Source organism: Salmo salar, chromosome 04 (assembly GCF_965601325.2).
Source record: "Salmo salar chromosome 04, fSalSal1, whole genome shotgun sequence".
In the NCBI taxonomy this organism is placed as follows: Eukaryota; Metazoa; Chordata; class Actinopteri; order Salmoniformes; family Salmonidae; genus Salmo; species Salmo salar.
Window position 1 is genome coordinate 69,646,994 of NC_138294.1, and position 21,038 is coordinate 69,668,031.

Below are 21,038 nucleotides of genomic sequence, written 5' to 3' on the forward strand. Positions count from 1 at the left end.
GTATTTCCACAGCCTTTTTTCGTGAAAACCCTAATAACCTGTTTTACCAGTAGTTTTTAGCACTGAACATCCCACTACAGAAGGACCTGTGCTTTCACTGTGGGCGTAGTAATCTGACCTCCTGAGATTAGTCAACGCGCAGCCTAGTGTTTCACATTACACTTGGGACAGCTGGAGAGGGAGGCTGTGTCTCAAATGGCACCCTATGCCCTATAAACATATAGTGCACTAATTTTGACCAGGGCCCAGATCTGGTCAAAAGTAGTGCACTATGTGGGGAATAGGGTGTCATTTGGGACGCAGCAGCAAAGTGGTGACTGTGAAGCCTAGTCAGCCTACCTTTGTGGGAGTCTCTTTTTAGGGGCAGAGAGCATGAGTACCAGGGCCTTTTTCCATTTACTGAAGGACTGGATGATCATATGGGTAAGCATTAACAGCCACTCCATACTTCAAAGCCCATCAATTTAGCTGTGAAAATGTGCCACAGTTCAAGTGGGCTTTCTCTGGGAAAACAACTGTAAACAGAGAGCGAGTGAGTTCCTATCGCAGCCCAGCAGGATGGAGAGGTTTTTTAAAAACATAAAACAGACTATACAGCTGCCTTCCTCTAAACACCAGGCCATAAGACAGAATGAAAATAAAAAAAACCTGGGCACAAATGGACACTAACAAATTTAGCCCATGAATCAGCCTGCAACGAATACGAGTTTGTAAAACAAGCAAATACAGCATTGACATTGTACAGGTATTTCACTCTAGGACGGACATGGTCGCAAAACTGTTCTCAAGTCACCCATCCTTTGCCTCTGGTATCTGTCTGAACCCCAAAGACAGTAATCTTGAAGGGGAAAGATAACATAGTCCTTAAAGTCGTGAGCTCTGAGGCGGTATTCAAAGTGGGAGACTGGGAGAGACCATCTGAATGGGGATATAGGGGTGTTGGGTGGGGTGAGGCACATTGGCTGTACTGAGAAAGACCGGTTATCTTACCTCGGCGCGATCCCTCAGACTGTCGAATCGAGGCAGCTCAGGCAGCTGCGAGAAGCGGCGGTCATAGATGCAAAGGTGCAGGTGCTTGTCCAGGACACGGAAATCCTCATAGCTGCGCTTCACAATCCAGCTTCGGCTCTGCGGAGCAAAAATAGCAAGAGTGGGAAAGTGAAGAGAGAGAGGACGTTTCAAAACACAGGGGATATGCATGAGGCATGAGCCCCTGGCTGCTTTACTAGCCTGGTAACAGATACCCTCTGGGTGGACAGGGGGTATTACCTTCCTAGCAATAATCCTGCTACAGTGACTCCCCACACCATACTCCACTGTGGGACATGGACCAGACATCTGTATGGTTGCGGATGTGGTATGGTTGTGGTTGCCCCAAGCAGAGCACCAGTCTGCCAATGTAAGGCAGTGCAAAAAAACGGATTAAAGGATGGATGGTGGATAGATGGGGGGAGGGATTGGAGAAGGGGATGAATCCAAATGGTTGGGATTATTAAGAGGGGGGGGGGGGGGGGGGGGGGTCAAATCTGGTGGAATTAAGAGAGAGTTGGAAATTATATCCTTCTAGTCTCAATAGGGGGGGCATTTTAATCTGAAAAGGGGATCTCCCTCATTGGACAATAAACCCGGAATCTAGTACAGAATATCCAGTGAAAAACAACCCAGCTTTAATTATATCAGATTGGATGTACTGCTATTATTCAAACCAGACATACAGTTGAAGTCAGAAGTTTACATACACCTTAGCCAAATACATTTAAACTCAGTTTCACAAATCCTGACATTTAATCCTAGTAAAAATTCCCTGTCTTAGGTCAGTTAGGATCACCACTTCATTTTAAGAATGTCAAATGTCAGAATAATAGTAGAGAGAGTGATTTATTTCAGCTTTTATTTCTTTCATCACATTCCCAGTGGGTCAGAAGTTTACATACACTCAATTAGTATTTGGTAGCATTGCCTTTAAATTGTTTAACTTGGGTCAAACATTTTGGGTAGCCTTCCACAAGCTTCCCACAATAAGTTGGGTGAATTTTGGCCCATTACTCCTATCAGAGCTGGTGTAACTGAGTCAGGTTTGTAGGCCTCCTTGCTCGCAAACACTTTTTCAATTCTGCCTACAAATTTTCTGTGGGATTGATGTCAGGGCTTTGTGATGGCCACTCCAAAACCTTGACTTTGTTGTCCTTAAGCCATTTTGCCACAAAGTATTATTGGGGCCATTGTCCATTTGGAAGACCCATTTGCGACCAAGCTTTAACATCCTGACTGACGTCTTGAGATGTTGCTTCAATATATCCACGTAATTTTCCTACCTCATGATGCCATCTATTTTGTGAAGTGCACCAGACCCTCCGGCAGCAAAGCACCTCCACAACATGATGTTGCCACCCCGTGCTTCACGGTTGGGATGGTGTTCTTCGGCCTGCAAGCCTCCCCATTTTCCCTCCAAACATAACAATGGTCATTATGGCCAAACAGTTCTATTTTTGTTTCATCAGACCAGAGGACATTTCTCCAAAAAGTGCGATCTTTGTCCCCATGTGCAGTTGCAAACCATAGTTTGGCTTTTTTATGGCGGTTTTGGAGCAGTGGCTTCTTCCTTGCTGAGCGGCCTTTCAGGTTATGTCGATATAGGACTCGGTTTATTGTGGATATAGATACTTAGGTACCCGTTTCCTCCAGCATCTTCACAAGGTCCTTTGCTGTTCTGGGATTGATTTGCACTTTTCGCACCAAAGTACACATCTCTAGGAGACAGAACGCGTCTCAGGCATTTGGAAATTGCTCCCAAGGATGAACCAGACTTGTGGAGGTCTGCAATTGTTTTTCTGAGGTCTTGGCTGATTTCTTTTGATTTTCCCATGATGTCAAGCAAAGCGGCACTGAGTTTGAAGGTAGGCCTTGAAATACATCCACAGGTACATCTCCAATTGACTCAAATGATGTCAATTAGCCTATCAGAAGCTTCTCAAGCCATGACATTTTCTGGAATTTTCCAAGTTGTTTAAAGGCACAGTCAACTTAGTGTATGTAAACTTCTGACCCACTGGAATTGTGATACAGTGAGTTATAAGTTAAATAATCTGTCTATAAACAATTGTTGGAAAAATTACTTGTGCCATGCACAAAGTAGATGTCCTAACCAACTTGCCAAAACTATAGTTTGTTAAAAAGAAATTTGTGGAGTGGTTGAAAAATGAGATTTAATGACTCCAACCTAAGCGTATGTAAACTGCAGCGGGGTAATAACTTTGCATGTTTTACTGGTATTGCGAGTAAATCCAACAGGCATCATGCTAGACAGAATGGAACAGCTCCTAAATCGTCCACCATATCTAGCTCACCCGCTTGAACTATGAAGGCCTGCCCTGGATAGCCAATTTTGAAATCCATTGACGAAGCTATTTCGGGAGTACAACACGAGAAGTCGATAACTCCATTCGTTAATTTAACTGATGATAAATCTTTGAGGTAAATACATCAGAGGCCGGCTGGCACTTGACAAAGCAAGGATTTTTTTAATCTGAAGAAGAGGGTGCTGAATCAAAAAGTGACAGGCAAATACAGTTGTGATGTAAGCCTCAGGCAATGTCCCATATGGCACCCTATTCCCTATATAGTGCACTACTTTTGACCAGAGCCCTATGGGCCCAGGTCAAAAGCAGTCCACTATATAAGGAATAGGTTGCGATTTGGTACAGGCCCTCGGTCAGCACACAGCACACATGACTTGCCTCGCTAGGTCTCTGATGAGAGGGTAGCGTAACTGCCAAGTTGAGGAAAGGATTTGGAGGCACGGATGGTATGCCAGATATCTTCTCCAAGTTGTGTGTTTTGTTGCAACTCAACACCTCGTGAGCATCATGGATGAGGCCAAACGGTGTGATTGTAGTGTCGCTCTCCTTTCCCACGAGACCCTTCTCACTGATCTGACCTTTCTATTTACAAGTTTGGTTGTTTCAGCTTCACTGTTCCCACAATAATTTTAATCATGACCAAATCGGTTTTCAGAAATGACTGAAAATGAGCCAATCACCTACTAGCTAACGCATTGGACATTCATTTGGTGTGTGACAAGATTCCAAAGACAGAGGCGTTCCATGTGACTGTGTGTATTTGTGAGTGTTCATGCAAGTGAGAGTGCTTGTGTATGCAAGCGTGAGATAGAGTATGTGTGTGTACTGTACCAGTCAAAAGTTTGGACACACCTACTCATTCAAGGGTTTTTCTTTATTTGTACTATTTTCCACAATGTAGAATAATAGTGAAGACATCAAAACTATGAAATAACACATGAAATCATATAGCAACCAAAAAAGTCTTAAAACAAATCAAAATGTTTTATATTTTTTAAAGTAACAACCCTTTGCCTTGATGACAGCTTTGTACACTCTTGGCATTCTCTCAACCAGCTTCACCTGGAATGCTTTTCCAACCGTCTTGAAGGAGTTCCCACATACAGTGGGGCAAAAAAGTAATTAGTCAGCCACCAATTGTGCAAGTTCTCCCACTTAAAAAGATGAGAGAGGCCTGTAATTTTCATCATAGGTACACGTCAACTATGACAGACAAAATGAGAAAAAAAATCCAGAAAATCACATTGTAGGATTTTTAATTAATTAATTTGCAAATTATGTTGGAAAATAAGTATTTGGTCACCTACAAACAAGCAAGATTTCTGGCACTCACAGACCTGTAACTTATTCTTTAAGAGGCTCCTCTGTCCTCCAGTCGTTACCTGTATTAATGGCACCTGTTTGAACTTGTTATCAGTATAAAAGACACCTGTCCACAACCTCAAACAGTCACACTCCAAACTCCACTATGGCCAAGACTAAGGAGCTGTCAAAGGACACCAGAAACAAAATTGTAGACCTGCACCAGGCTGGGAAGACTGAATCTGCAATAGGTAAGCAGCTTGGTTTGATGAAATCAACTGTGGGAGCAATTATTAGGAAATGGAAGACATACAAGACCACTGATAATCTCCCTCGATCTGGGGCTCCACGCAAGATCTCACCCCGTGGGGTCAAAATGATCACAAGAACGGTGAGCAAAAATCCCAGAAGCACACCTAGTGAATGACCTGCAGAGAGCTGGGACCAAAGTAACAAAGCCTACCATCAGTAACACACTACGCCGCCAGGGACTCAAATCCTGCAGTGCCAGACGTGTCCCCCTGCTTAAGCCAGTACATGTCCAGGCCCGTCTGAAGTTTGCTAGAGAGCATTTGGATGATCCAGAAGAGGATTGGGAGAATGTCATATGGTCAGATGAAACCAAAATAGAACTTTTTGGTAAAAACTCAACTCGTCGTGTTTGGAGGACAAAGAATGCCGAGTTGCATCCAAAGGACACCATACCTACTGTGAAGCATGGGGGTGGAAACATCATGCTTTGGGGCTGTTTTTCTGCAAAGGGACCAGGACGACTGATCCGTGTAAAGGAAAGAATGAATGGGGCCATGTATCGTGAGATTTTGAGTGAAAACCTCCTTCCATCAGCAAGGGCATTGAAGATGAAACGTGGCTGGGTCTTTCAGCATGACAATGATCCCAAACACACCGCCCGGGCAACGAAGGAGTGGCTTCGTAAGAAGCATTTCAAGGTCCTGGAGTGGCTTAGCCAGTCTCCAGATCTCAACCCCATAGAAAATCTTTGGAGGGAGTTGAAAGTCCGTGTTGCCCAGCGACAGCCCCAAAACATCACTGCTCTAGAGGAGATCTGCATGGAGGAATGGGCCAAAATACCAGCAACAGTGTGTGAAAACCTTGAAAAGACTTACAGAAAACGTTTGACCTGTGTCATTGCCAACAAAGGGTATATAACAAAGTATTGAGATAAACTTTTGTTATTGACCAAATACTTATTTTCCACCATAATTTGCAAATAAATTCATTAAAAATCCTACAATGTGATTTTCTGGATTTTTTTTCTCATTTTGTCTGTCAGAGTTGAAGTGAACCTATGATGAAAATTACAGGCCTCTCTCATCTTTTTAAGTGGGAGAACTTGCACAATTGGTGGCTGACTAAATACATTTTTGCCCCACTGTATGCTGAGCACTTGTTTGCTGCTTTTCCTTCACTCAGCAGTCCAACTCATCCCAAACAATCTCAATTGGATTGAGGTCCGATGATTGTGGAGGCCAGGTCATCTGATGCAGCACTCCACCAGTCTCCTTCTTGGCCAAATAGCCCTTACACAGCCAGGATGTGTGTTGGGTCATTGTCCTGTTGAAAAACAAATGATGGTAGCCATGCTGGTTTAGCGTGCCTTGAATTCGAAATAAATCACTGACAGTGTCACCAGCAAAGCACCCCCACACCTGCTCCTCCATGCTTCAGTAGGAACCACACATGGGGAGATCATCTGTTCACCTACTCGGTGTCTCACAAAGACATGACTGTTGGAACCAAAAATCTCAAATTTGGGCTCATCAGACCAAAGGACAGACTTCCACCGGTCTAATGTCCATTGCTCGTGTTTCTTGGCACAAGCAAGTTTCTTCTTATTATTGGTGTCCTTTAGTAGTGGTTTCTTTGCAGCAATTCGACCAGGAAGGCCTGACTCACACAGTGTCCTCTGAACAGTGTAAAATATATGTTCATTTGTTTAACACTTTTTTGGTTACTACATGATTCCATATATGTTATTTCATAGTTTTGATGTCTTCAATATTATTCTACAATGTAGAAAATAGTACAAATAAAAACAAATAGAAATGAGTAGGTGTGTCCAAACTTCTGACCGGTACTGTATATGAGAGAGCACTGATTGAGTGAGAATGACACCGCAGCATAGCACAGCACCCAGATGATTACTCGGTCATACCTGGCAGTAGATCTGAACCAAATACTGCAGCTCCTTGGACTCAAAGCCATTCCGTGTCACTTCACTCTGTTCATCCGCGAGGGCCAACTGGAATACAGAGAGAACGAGAGAAAGAGAAAGGGAAAGAGGGAATGAGAAAGTATGAGACGCATATAGTAGCTCTCGTGTTTTGGGTCAAATGGCAGAAGGGCGTAGATGTGGACAGATGATAGAAAATTCTGTTTAAACAATCCTTTAACCTTTCTCTAACCCACCTTCTTTCAAGCTAGAGCTAAGAGTCTCTCATTAGAGCCAACAAAATTAACACCATCCCTCACAATCCCTGACAATTAATCACAGCCCAGGGCTCCTATTCACACAGCTTCTGAAAGTAGGAGTCCATTTTAGATCATAATGAATATGATTATATGAACAGGTGGGAACTTATCCTAGATCAGCACTCCTACGCTTTGTAGATACGAGCGCTGTACATTTTAACCCCAATCCTTTTTTCCCCCTCTCGCGCTTCTCTCCACTTCTCCTGCTGTAGGACACAGAGAAGATGAAGGTAAAACCTGAAAGAGGTTGTTGTGGATGACAACAGAAAAGCTTAGAGACCCAAGCCAGCCGTCCGAAACTGACATACATTATGTGCCACAAATGCACTGGCTGGATAGGCTACTTGGACCTTTTCATTACAAATTATTGACTGAAATTAACCTATCATCAACATAGTGATGACATATACAGGGTGAATAACTTCTTATTACAGGTGCATACTAGACAATGCACCCTGCACCATTAGCAAGCTGTCTTTCTATGGGCTGAACAATGCTAGCTAACGTTAGTTGCTAGCTACAAGATCGTACCGTTTATTAACAGGTTGCAGATATCTAATATGTCACTCGTTTTTGAGTAGAAGGATTAAAACGTTTTGAAAAGGTGTGTGATGATTTATGGGCCCTATTCATGAAGTTAGTGGCAAACGATGTCTGAACTGCAGAGGTATGTGCTAGTGCACACTGTAGCAAAACGTTTTGCAGCCGAAAACAAGCATTTCTTATTGGACAAGTTCAGATAGTCCCTCCCCATTTCAGTCCGTTCGCTTCTGTTTGGTTCCTAGTGAATACGACCCTGATCTGGCTGTGAGCACATTGTCAAGACCGGATGGCAGACTCGAGTAAGATGAAGGGCGGAGGGGTGTGTCTCTTTGTTAACAACAGCTGGTGCACGACCTCAAAATGTTAAGGAAGTCTTGAGTTTTTGCTTGCCCAAGTTAGAATACCTCATGTGCTGCAGATCATACTATTTGCCAAGAGAGTTATCTATTTACCACCACAAACCGATGCTGGCACTAAGACCCTACTCAATGAGCTGTATAGATCCATGAGCAAACAAGAAAATGCACATTCAAAGGCAGTGTTTCTCACGCATGGTGATTTTAATGCAGGGAAACTAAAATCTGTTTTACCTCATTTATACCAGAATGTCACCTGGGCAACTAGGGGTGACAAAACTCTAGATCACCTTTTCTCCACACACAGAAAAGCATACAAGGCTCTCCCTCACCCTCCCTTTGGCAAATCTGACCAAAACTCTATCCTCCTGCTTCCAAGCTCAATACGGAAGTGGTAGGATGAAGCGGATACTAAGCTACAAGACTGTTTCTCTAGCACAGACTGGAATATGTTCCGGGATTCATTGGATAACATTGAGTTTACCACATCAGTCACCGGCTTCAATAAGTGCATCACCGACGTTGTCCCCACAGTGAATGTATGTACGTACGTATATACCCCAAACGGAAGCCATGGATTACAGGCTACATCCGCATTAAGCTAAAGGATAGAGCTTCCGCTTTCAAGGAGTGGAATACCAATTCGGACGCTTATAAGAAATCCCGCTACGACCTCTGACGAGCCATCAGACAGGCAAAGCGTCAACACAGGACTAAGAATCCTACTACGCCGGCTCTGATGCTCGACAGATGTGGCAGGGCTTGCAAACTATCCCGGATTACAAAGGGAAACCCGGCTGCGAGATGCCCTGCGACACAATCCTACCAGACAACCTAAATGCCTTCTATGCTCGCAACACAAACATCCATGAGAGCATCAGCTGTTCCGGATGAGTAAGCCCGATGTGAGTAAGACCTTTAAACAGGTTAGCATTCGCAAGGCTGATGGGCCAGACAGAATACCAGTACATAGAGTAGCCAGCCAAATAGAAAAAGTAGCCAGCCAGGTGCGTCTGAGCTCCAAAGGAGCTCTATTTTGGTGGCCACCAGTACATTCAAATTTATTTTTTATATTTAACCTTTATTTAATGCCTTGATTCCATTTGAAATGCACAGCGAAATGATTGAATACTTTATCAAGTTTACCTCCCAGATTGGAAAATATTTGTTGTGACTTGACTTTAACATTCATCTGAAGACTGTTACTGGTTCCCCGGATCTCTCTCGATGGACAAGGCCGCCTTGTAAAGAGAGTTGGGCATATCGACTCAGTACTGGTACTCCCTGTATAGCCATTAGGGTTAGGCGTTACGCAGATTTTCATACCATATCTTTAACATACTGGGGTATACAGTATTACTGGAAGTACACACAAGGGACTCTATGTAAAAATAAATATATAATACTTTTAAAAATGTAATATCAAGCACAAAACAATTTAGTCAACAGGGCTCCAGGAGATCTTGACATTTAGCCACTTAGCTAGCACGTTAGCAAACCAAATGCATAGCTGGAGCCCTGAGCTGGATATATTTATTTGACACATCTTAGATTTATTATAGTTATACTTAACTTACAGTGGCGCAGCATACAATTTTTTTTACAATATTGAAAATTATAAATCAGATTTTTATCTTTTAAATCTGCATAAGTAAGCATTTCACCGTTAGTCTACACCTGTTTATGAAGCATGTGACAAATAGCACATTTTATTTTATTTGAGCACTGGACCTGACAAACTTATTGATACATACAGTAGTAGGCCTACTTTGCTATCAGTTATTTGCAATAATTTTATGCTATAGGCCAAGTGTCATACATTCACATTGTAGGCCTAACACGTTTTTGTCGAATGCAGGAGGGACATGGAATTTTTTTCTAATTTCAGGGAACATTCCACAGAGTTGCATGCCATTTTTGCATAATTTATAGCTGAGAAAGTTAAGTAGTGAACAAAAACCAGTAGCCTCACTTTCTCAAGCCATTGCTTTGGTATGTGACACCTTACAACACTGACAACATCTATTGCTTAGCTACGCTGCAAGCACAATAAAATAATTCATTACTTCCATACCAAACATGCCATTGTTTTCTTCCTAGTTGAAAGCTACTTGCCTATATATCTCCCAATCAATCCCTAGTAAATTCCATCAGGAAGGACAAGCATATCGAGATGTAACACACAGAGGGGGTTTAACACAATGTTGCTATTGCAGAGACCATGTTTAAACAATCCACCATTGATTGCTAGACTATGTAATGAATTGTATGGTGTGTGTGTTCCTACATGCACAGTGTACAGACCGCAGACATACACAGCACAACAGTCTGTGTTTACCCCCATCATTGCATACACACACACACATGAACACAATCAAACTGAATGGCCCCCGCTGTCCTTTGTGCCTGAAGAAGTCTGCGCCGTATCCTCCAGGCACCAGAACCCGATCCGCACCCCAATCCATCCCTGTGATTGACATGTCATTATGAAACGAGCTGGGCAACGCGTCCAAGCACTGACCTCAGAGAGCGAGAGAAAAAAATGGTATTGTATGTTTACACAGTTAAACACACACACTGGGTTTGGTGGGGTCTTTGTGTAATGATGAGCAAACAAACCTAGACCCTTCAGATTCCCCCATTGTTATGGAGTGGTAGACACAGCAGCTGCTTTAGACAATAGACAGCTCAGCTCTAACCAGGTTAGCGTAGAAGTTGTTAATACTCTAATCCAGGTGCAGTGGAACTGGTGCAGGACCAAACCCAACATGGTACACAACAACAGAACAGAACACCGATCAGTAGTAGATGCCTTTACCATTCAGAGCAGAAATTTGTGCAGTTGATTTATAGGATAAACAGTGGTGCGCTTTGTTTGAATCTGGGGCTGCCACTTGGTTTAATTTACCATTGAATGTGTGTGATACAATTCCAATTATGCCACTTTGACAGTGTTGAGAGCTGAGGGGCTCCCTCTACTGCAGCTGAACTGCTGTGGATATGGATAATATAGATTGCATACAGCCAATAGCCACCAGGTCAACCCGCTAAAGTGGTGACGGTCATGATGTGGGCTGGCTAAACTTGACAAACAGATGTGAATAATTTCAAACAGGTCACAAGATAGAAAAACGAGGCCAGGTTCAATATGCACCTCTATACACACTGTTAGCCCACTTCAAAACAGACACTTCATGGAAAAGGCCTCCATATTGGACACACTAGCAGCAGAAGCTTACTCAAATGTGACCCAGCATTTAGACAAGGGACTCGAATCATGGGGAAATTACATGGCTCTGTCAAACAGTCAATTTCACAGTGCGTGGATGGAGAGTCATCCTTGAAAAATGGCAAAAAACAACCACACACATCTAGGGTCTACATTTTGAAGAGCTTCATTAGTGTCCTTGGCATTAGCCTCTAAGTTTTGTAATTAAATAACTACAGAAATAGCATCTTGTCAGTACCACGTGATACGTCAGTAGGTGGTCGTGAGGGCCTTTTCACCTCTATCTATGGAGCCAGCAGATTTACTGTCTTTACAAAAAAATTGGCAAGGCTACGCGTGGGACGCAAAATAGCAGGCTTGGTTTAAGTACCAGTGTAACTTCAGACGGCTTGGCACAGCCTACTGTTTGCAGCGACTCCGCTCTTTCACTTCCTCCCTCTTTCCTTCTTCAGTGTTTTCACTTTTGTTAGCTTCCACTCTTCTCATATCAACCCTATCCCTATTTCTTCGTCAGTGTTCTGTGTTTTCACTTTCGTTAGTTACCGCTCCAAATCTTTTTCTCAACCCTGGGGTCTAAAATCTCCAAATTGAAGTGGTACGTTTGCTCAATTAGTTCTACAGACAAAGAACTTAGAGTGAGCTCCAAGCTTGACAAAGAGCTACAGAGGAGAAAGTTGTTTGTTCTTTAAGAGCTTAGAAAGTGTGCTGAACAAACAATGTTCGGGGACGAAGGAGAGAGACAGAAGCACACATAGAATAATTTTCTGGGTCCCATTAAAGTTGAGTTAATGTAAGAGAGATGCTGGAAAACATCTAACGGTAAACCCCATCCAGTTTCTGTGGGCTCGTCCAAAGAAATGCATGGTAATAGGAGAGAACATGACCTAGTTCTTTGTTCTCTGCAAGCAGAGTTCAATAATGCTGCCGCCTGCAGCATGACTAGCTAGAGAGCTCGGCTCAGGACAATGATACAGCTAGCTCTATATACCAACAGCAAGGCTTTTCTCAGTGCAGTGGAGGGGCAATGAAAACAAACCCCAATGCAATCCCAAAGAGACTGACATTTCAGTTGAGCAAAACATACTTTCCCTGTTACTGCAGGAAGGTGTTAAGAGTTTGGACTTCTGCTTCTGAACAGAGAAAGGGTGAGTGTTGGGTGGTGGTATGTACAAACTCATGCTGTCATGCACATAGTACACAAACAAATGGAAATGGTAGGCTACATGTACAAATGCACTTGCACACACATACACTGTCAAACAGACTGTCTCTCACACACACACACACCTCATTACCGATGGCGCTCAATGACAGTTCAGTGAACCGGGAGCGACACAGAAACCAGTCTATTGTTCAGCTGGGATCCCTGCTGCTGAACCACACGTAAAAACAACTTGTTCCGCTCTGTAAAAAAAGTTACTAATTCCAACACCCAACCAGTGCATGTCTGGCGGTGAAATACTGACTTGTCCATTAAGACTAAATCCACCACAGTGACAGAAGACCATCCACGGTGGCCTTGCTGCAGAGAGAGAGAGAATGTGTGTGTGTGTGTGCGCGCATGCATGTGGGTGAGCAGCTATTACTACCTTCTAGCTCTGTAGTCTCTGAAGAATAAGCTCAAAACTAACTCACCTGTTATATTTTAGCCTTAAAAAAGCTTTCACTGACACACAAGGACAAACTCAAAGGACTGAGAAAGGCGAGATAGACGAGAGAGAAAGATATAAAGAGGAAGAGGGAGAGAGGTCCTCTCAGTCAGTACTCACAGCATTAGTCCCATTGCCACTGCTTTGGCCATACGGCCTTTTGTTTGTTTCCCCTCACGGTGCCTGCCGGGGGCTGAACGCAGAAAGAGAGCCCCCCTACTGAACACATACACACACTGAGGCCGTCCTCCCTCTTTAGCCTGGAGTATCCATGTCTCACAGTGTGTGTGTGTGTGTGTGTCTCAAAGTGGCAGGTTCCCCCGTCCCGCCAGCCTCTGTTCCCCTTGCGTCCGATACAAATTGACTCTCCAGGATACAGATGTAAACCCTGTCTCCTTGCAAGCTCACATACACTCTCTCTCTGTTTGTTGTCCCGTGTGTGTGGAGTGAAACCCCTCCCTGTGTGGGATTCAGAGAGAGGAGGAAGGCAGTGGTAGCACCAGCAGCAGCTGTAGAGCAGTGGTTTGTTGGGTTTGGAAGATTCCACGTCGGGACCTGTGTGTTTTTCATCCCATCTGTTTTGTTCTCTCTCTGTCCATCTCTCACCCCTGTGACGTTCTCTAGGTTCCCTTCTCTCCCTCTGTTCTTACTACTTGGCTAGCCCTTCCCCACAGCATATTTTACACTCAATTTCTCAGACAGAAGTAGTAGCTGACGAAAAAGCGGTTTTCTTTCCTTTCTTTTTCCTGCCCTGCGCTAATCCGCTCTGTCCGTCTTTTAACCACATGCTTTCTCACTCTCCTCTTTTCTCTTTTCCTCACTCGCCCCCTCCCCCATCTCTCATTGGTACAGTCCCCAGGACAAAGCAAGAGGGTTGGAGAGAGCCAAAAGAAACAGAGGGGAGGGGTGTGTAGATGTGGTGGGGAGGAGGGGGATGCCCTTGCAGGAGAGCAGTTCTTTTCTCCAGCATGTGTAGTCTTTCAATCTTTTTCTTTCCTTTTTCCATTTCTCTTCTGCCCTGTGGAGGGGCAGAGGATTAACAGCACAGTGCAGACCCCTCAGTGAGAATCTCCCTATCACAAATAATAAGCAGAGTTGAGAGGACAGACACACACCAGCCTGTGATCAATCCCAAAAAAGCTTGAATTATGCAGCCTCTACACTTGACTGTCAATGTCTATTTACATTTGTTTTAAATTAAGAGATTTTGCAACAATGTTCTTTCGACCAAATCGACTGCTAGAAATTTTTGAACATGTATTTTCCCATATATTGACACACCCTATGTGTTTAATAAAATCAACTATATGATTGAGCTTGTCTGATGCTTTAAGCTTAAGGGTTGATGCCTCAAGAGGGCACCAAAGATCTAGAGAACCAGAAGAAGAAAGAAAAATTCACCTGACCCAACTATTCTCCTCTCGCTCCTGCTAGCTTTTGCAGATTCTGCCATTTCTCTTCTGAAGTTGCCGGTAATAGGCTACACGAGGAGTAGGCAACCTTTCTCATGTGAAATACCAATTTATCTTACCATTTCTACCGATCTGCGTGTCAGTTATGGTTTTCATATGCACATTTTTGTGTAACAGTTTAGTTTAATTTATAATAATGTCTTCGCATCTCAAAATCATTGTTGTGGTTAATCAAAATTCTACCCAAATCTAAATAAAAATGATACAAACCTAAAAAGTAACTTCTAAAGCCATTGCCAACTACTTAAAAACAGCTTACATAAAGCCAAGAAATAAAAACATTGCAAATATCCTATAAATCACATTGGCTACACATGGCCTGTCTGCAACAAGCTTGAATCAACATTGTATCAACTATTAACTGGGGCGGCAGGTAGCCTAGTGGTTAGAGCATTGGACTAGTAACCGAAATGTTGCAAGATCAAATCTGTCATTCTGCCCCTAGGCCGTCATTGAAAATAATTAATTTGTTCTTAACTGACTTGCCTAAAAAAATAACAAAATATATATATACACATATATATATATACACATATATATATATACACATATATATATATACACATATATATATACACATATATATATACACACACATACATACATACACATACATACATACATACATACATACATACATACATACATACATACATACATACATACATACATACATACATACATACATACATACAGACAAGGCATTACTGCTGAGATATGAGGTAACAACAGGTGTTTAAAAAAGTACAAAGAGTTTGGTAGGTGTTAAGCTTGTGTTAAAAGATGCCTATGATTAAAATACAAAAAGCAATTATTATGGTGTTGAATTGTGCTTGGGAAATAAAGACAGACATGGTTTTAAAAAGGTTGTGGTAATATTTCATTAAGTACAGAAAATTGTAGACAGTTTAAATTACCCTATCCCAAAGCTCAACTTTCCCAATATCCAGGAATAAAAGGCAACTCTAAAATGTGCAGTTGTGTCACACAACACAATGCCACAGATGTCTCAAGTTTTGAGGGAGCATGCAATTGGCATTCTGACTGCAGGAATGTCCACCAGATCTGTTGCCAAAGAAGTGAATGTTAATTTCTCTACCATAAGGTGCCTTCAAAGTTTGCTGATGTGAATGTTGTGAACAGAGTCCACATGGTGGCGGTGGGGTTACGGTATGGGCAGGCATAAGCTACGGACAACGAACACAATTGCATTTTATCGATAGCAATTTGAATGCACAGAGATACTGTGACGAGATCATTGTCGTACCATTCATCCGCCTCCATCACCACATGTTTCAGCATAATGCACGGCCCTATGTCGCAAGGATCCGTTCTCATCTGAGTGGAGAAGTGCAACTGAAGCACAAAATGTATCTGATGCCGAGAAGAAATTACAATAAGAAGCATTTTACATCTGCCACTATCTTGAGTTCCTTGAGCTTTTACTCCTTCCACATCTTCTCAGAGCAGAGCAGTCACGTCCTTTGCCCTAGCGACTCCAGACTCCACACAGACACAACGTGTAGCCCACACATGCTGCTCCAGAGCCAGTACTGTGCTTCCTTCAGACAAGCATGCATCAAAACATTGTTCATTAGCACAATGTCTCTATTTCACATTTGCTTGAAAATGTCCAAAGTCACCAAAAATGACAATCGGTAGCTCTTACCTACAGTTGAAGTCGGAAGTTTACATACACTTAGTTTGGAGTCATTAAAACTCGTTTTTCAACCACTACACAAATTTCTTGTTAACAAACTATAGTTTTGGCAACTTGGTAAGGACATCTACTTTGTGCATGACAAGTAATTTTTCCAACAACTGTTTACAGACAGATTATTTCACTTATAATTCACTGTATAACAATTCCAGGGGGTCAGAAGTTTACATACATTTAGTTGACTGTGATTTTAAACAGCTTGGATAATTCCAGAAAATGATGTCATGGCTTTAGAAGATTCTGATAGGCTAATTGACATCATTTGAGTCAATTGGAGGTGTACCTGTGGATGTATTTCAAGGCCTACCTTCAAACTCAGTGCCTCTTTGCTTGACATCATGGGAAAATCAAAATAAATCAGCCAAGACCTCAGGAAAAAAAATTGTAGACCTCCACAAGTCTGTTTCATTCTTGGGAGCAATTTCCAGATGCCTGAAGGTACCACGTTCATCTGTACAAACAATAGCACGCAAGTATAAACACCATGGGACCACGCAGCCGTCATACCGCTCACGAAGGAGACGCATTCTGTCTCCTAGCGATCGATGTACTTTGGTGCGAAAAGTGCAAATCAATTATAGAACAGCAGCAAAGGACCTTGTGAAGATGCTGGAAGAAACAGGTACAAAAGTATCTATATCCACAGTAAAACAAGTCCTATATCCACATAACCTGAAAGGCCGCTCAGCAAGGAAGAAGCCACTGCTCCAAAACCGCCATAAAAAAGCCAGACTACGGTTTGCAACTGCACATGGGGACAAAGATCGTACTTTGTGGAGAAATGTCCTCTGGTCTGATGAAACAAAAATAGAACTGTATGGCCATAATGACCATCGTTATGTTTGGAAGAAAAAGGGGGAGGCTTGCAGGCTGAAGAACACCATCCCAACCATGAAGCACGGGGGTGGCAGCATCATGTTGTGGGGGTGCTTTGCTGCAGGAGGGCCTGGTGCACTTCACAAAACAGATGGCATCATGAGGTAGGAAAATGACGTGGATATATTGAAGCAACATCTCAAGACATCAGTCAGGAAGTTAAAGCTTGGTCGCAAATGGGTCTTCCAAATGGACAATGACCCCAAGCATACTTCCAAAGTTGTGGCAAAATGGCTTAAGGACAACAAAGTCAAGGTATTGGAGTGGCCATCAAAGCTAAAACTGGCGAGTGTAGAGAGTATAGAGATATTGTTATCCACGTCGGCACCAACGATGTTAGGATGAAACAGTCAGAGGTCACCAAGTGCAACATAGCTTCAGCGTGTAAATCAGCTAGAAAGATGTGTCGGCATCGATTAATTGTCTCTGGCCCCTTCCCAGTTAGGGGGAGTGATGAGCTCTACAGCAGAGTCTCACAACTCAATCGCTGGTTGAAAACTGTTTTCTGCCCCTCCCAAAAGATAGAATTTGTAGATAATTGGCCCTCTTTCTGGGACTCACCCACAAACAGGACCAAGCCTGGCCTGTTGAGGAGTGACGGACTCCATCCTAGCTGGAGGGGTGCTCTCATCTTATCTACGAACATAGACAGGGCTCTAAATCCTCTAGCTCCACAATGAAATAGGGTGCAGGCCAGGCAGCAGGCTGTTAGCCAGCCTGCCAGCTTAGTGGAGTCTGCCACTAGCACAGTCAGCGTAGTCAGCTCAGCTTTCCCCATTGAGACCGTGTCTGTGCCTCGATCTAGGTTGGGCAAAATAAAAAATGGCGGTGTTCGCTTTAGCAATCTCACTAGTATAAAGACCTCCTCCATTCCTGCCATTATTGAAAGAGATTGTGATACCTCACATCTCAAAATTGGGTTACTTAATGTTAGATCCCTCACTTCCAAGGCAGTTATAGTCAATGAACTAATCACTGATAATAATCTTGATGTGATTGGCCTGACTGAAACATGGCTTAAGCCTGATGAATTTACTGTGTTAAATGAGGCCTCACCCCCTGGTTACACTAGTGACCATACCCCCCGTGCATCCGGCAAAGGCGGAGGTGTTGCTAACATTTACGATAGCAAATTTCAATTTACAAAAAAAAAAATCTATGCAGCCTACTCACTCACTTTTTATAGCTACTGTTTACAGGCCTCCTGGGCCATATGCAGTGTTCCTCACATATGCAGTTCCCTGAATTCCTATCGGATCTTGTAGTCATAGCAGATAATATTCTAATTTTTGGTGACTTTAACATTCACATGGAAAAGTCCACAGACCCACTCCAAAAGGCTTTCGGAGCCATCATCGACTCAGTGGGTTTTGTCCAACATGTCTCTGGACCTACTCACTGCCACAGTCATACTCTGGACCTAGCTTTGTCCCATGGAATAAATGTTGTGGATCTTAATGTTTTTCCTCATAATCCTGGACTATCAGACCACCATTTTATTACGTTTGCAATTGCAACAAATAATCTGCTCAGACCCCAACCAAGGAGCATTAAAAGTCGTGCAATAAATTCTCAGACAACCCAAAGATTCCTTGATGCCCTTCCAGACTGCCTCTGCCTACCCAAGGACGTCAGAGGACAAAAATCAGTTAACCACCTAACCGAGGAACTCAATTTAACCTTGCGCAATACCCTAGATGCAGTTGCACCCCTAAAAACTAAAAACATCTGTCATAAGAAACTAGCTCCCTGGTATACAGAAAATACACGAGCTCTGAAGCAAGCTTCCAGAAAATTGGAACGGAAATGGCGCCACACCAAACTGGAAGTCTTCCGACTAGCTTGGAAAGACAGTACCGTGCAGTATCGAAGAGCCCTCACTGCTGCTCGATCATCCTATTTTTCCAATTTAATTGAGGAAAATAAGAACAATCCGAAATTTCTTTTTGATACTGTCGCAAAGCTAACTAAAAAGCAGCCTTCGCAAATGGAGGATTTCACTTCAGCAGTAATAAATTTATGAACTTCTTTGAGGAAAAGATCATGATCATTAGAAAGCAAATTACAGACTCCTCTTTAAATCTGGGTATTCCTCCAAAGCTCCATTGTCCTGAGTCCACACAACTCTGCCAGGACCTAGGATCAAGGGAGATACTAAAGTGTTTTAGTACTATATCTCTTGACACAATGATGAAAATAATCATGGCCTCCAAACCCTCAAGCTGCATACTGGACCCTATTCCAACTAAACTACTGAAAGAGCTGCTTCCTGTGCTTGGCCCTCCTATGTTGAACATAATAAACGGCTCTCTATCCACCGGATGTGTACCAAGCTCACTAAAAGTGGCAGTAATCAAGCCGAATCTTGAAAAAGCCGAATCTTGATCCAGAAATTATAAAAAAAACTATCGGCCTATATCGAATCTTCCATTCCTCTCAAAAATGTTTGAAAAAGCTGTTGCACAGCAACTCACTGCCTTCCTGAAGACAAACAATGTATACGAAACGCTTCAGTCTGGTTTTAGACCCCATCATAGCACTGAGACTGCACTTGTGAAGGTGGTAAATGACCTTTTAATGACGTCAGACCGAGGCTCTGCATCTGTCCTCGTGCTCCTAGATCTTAGTGCTGCTTTTGATACCATCGATCACCACATTCTTTTGGAGAGATTGGAAACCCAAATTGGTCTACATGGACAAGTTCTGGCCTGGTTTAGATCTTATCTGTCTGAAAGATATCAGTTTGTCTCTGTTAATGGTTTGTCCTCTGACAAATCAATTGTAAATTTCGGTGTTCCTCAAGGTTCCGTTTTAGGACCACTATTGTTTTCAATATATATTTTACCTCTTGGGGATGTCATTCGAAAACATAATGTTAAATTTCACTGCTATGCGGACGACACACAGCTGTACATTTCAATGAAACATGGTGAAGCCCCAAAATTGCCCTCACTAGAAGCCTGTGTTTCAGACATAAAGAAGTGGATGGCTGCAAACTTTCTACTTTTAAACTCGGACAAAACAGAGATGCTTGTTCTAGGTCCCAGGAAACAAAGAGATCTTCTGTTGAATCTGACAATTAATCTGGATGGTTGTACAGTCGTCTCAAATAAAACTGTGAAGGACCTCGGCGTTACTCTGGACCCTGATCTCTCTTTTGAAGAACATATCAAGACTGTTTCAAGGACAGCTTTTTTCCATCTACGTAACATTGCAAAAATCAGAAACTTTGTCCAAAAATGACGCAGAAAAATTAATCCATGCTTTTGTTACTTCTAGGCTGGACTACTGCAATGCTCTACTTTCCGGCTATCCGGATAAAGCACTAAATAAACTTCAGGTAGTGCTAAATACGGCTGCTAGAATCCTGACTAGAACCAAAAAAATTTGATCATATTACTCCAGTGCTAGCCTCCCTACACTGGCTTCCTGTTAAGGCAAGGGCTGATTTCAAGGTTTTACTGCTAACCTACAAAGCATTACATGGGCTTGCTCCTACCTATCTTTCCGATTTGGTCCTGCCGTACATACCTACACGTACGCTACGGTCACAAGACGCAGGCCTCCTAATTGTCCCTAGAATTTCTAAGCAAACGGCTGGAGGTAGGGCTTTCTCCTATAGAGCTCCATTTTTATGGAATGGTCTGCCTACCAATGTGAGAGACGCAGACTCAGTCTCAACCTTTAAGTCTTTACTGAAGACTTATCTCTTCAGTAGGTCCTATGATTAAGTATAGTCTGGCCCAGGAGTGTGAAGGTGAACGGAAAGGCTGGAGCAACGAACCGCCCTTGCTGTCTCTGCCTTGCCGGTTCCCCTCTTTCCACTGGGATTCTCTGCCTCTAACCCTTTTACAGGGGCTGAGTCACTGGCCTACTGGTGTTCTTCCATGCCGTCCATGGGAGGGGTGCGTCACTTGAGTGGGTTGAGTCACTGACGTGGTCTTCCTGTCTGGGTTGGCGCCCCCCCCCCTTGGGTTGTGCCATGGCGGAGATCGTTGTGGGCTATACTCGGCCTTGTCTTAGGACGGTAAGTTGGTGG

At 43.0% G+C, this 21,038-nt stretch overlaps 1 protein-coding gene across 7 annotated transcripts in view; it reads right to left on the minus strand.

Annotated features, from left to right (window-relative positions):
• Positions 1-21,038, minus strand: part of LOC106603643 (rho GTPase-activating protein 32) — a 248,754-nt gene that overhangs the window by 41,733 nt on the left and 185,983 nt on the right. For 6 of the 7 annotated variants that reach the window (XM_014197559.3, XM_014197558.3, XM_014197556.3 and 3 more), the window contains exons 6-7: positions 6,838-6,924; positions 991-1,128 (exon numbers count right to left, since the gene is read on the minus strand). In XM_014197559.3, the coding sequence (XP_014053034.3) occupies positions 991-1,128; positions 6,838-6,924 (225 nt within the window). Of the gene's footprint in view, positions 1-990; positions 1,129-6,837; positions 6,925-13,051; positions 14,014-21,038 lie in introns of those variants that run through there. The other variant, XM_014197560.3, reaches the window with a different exon arrangement.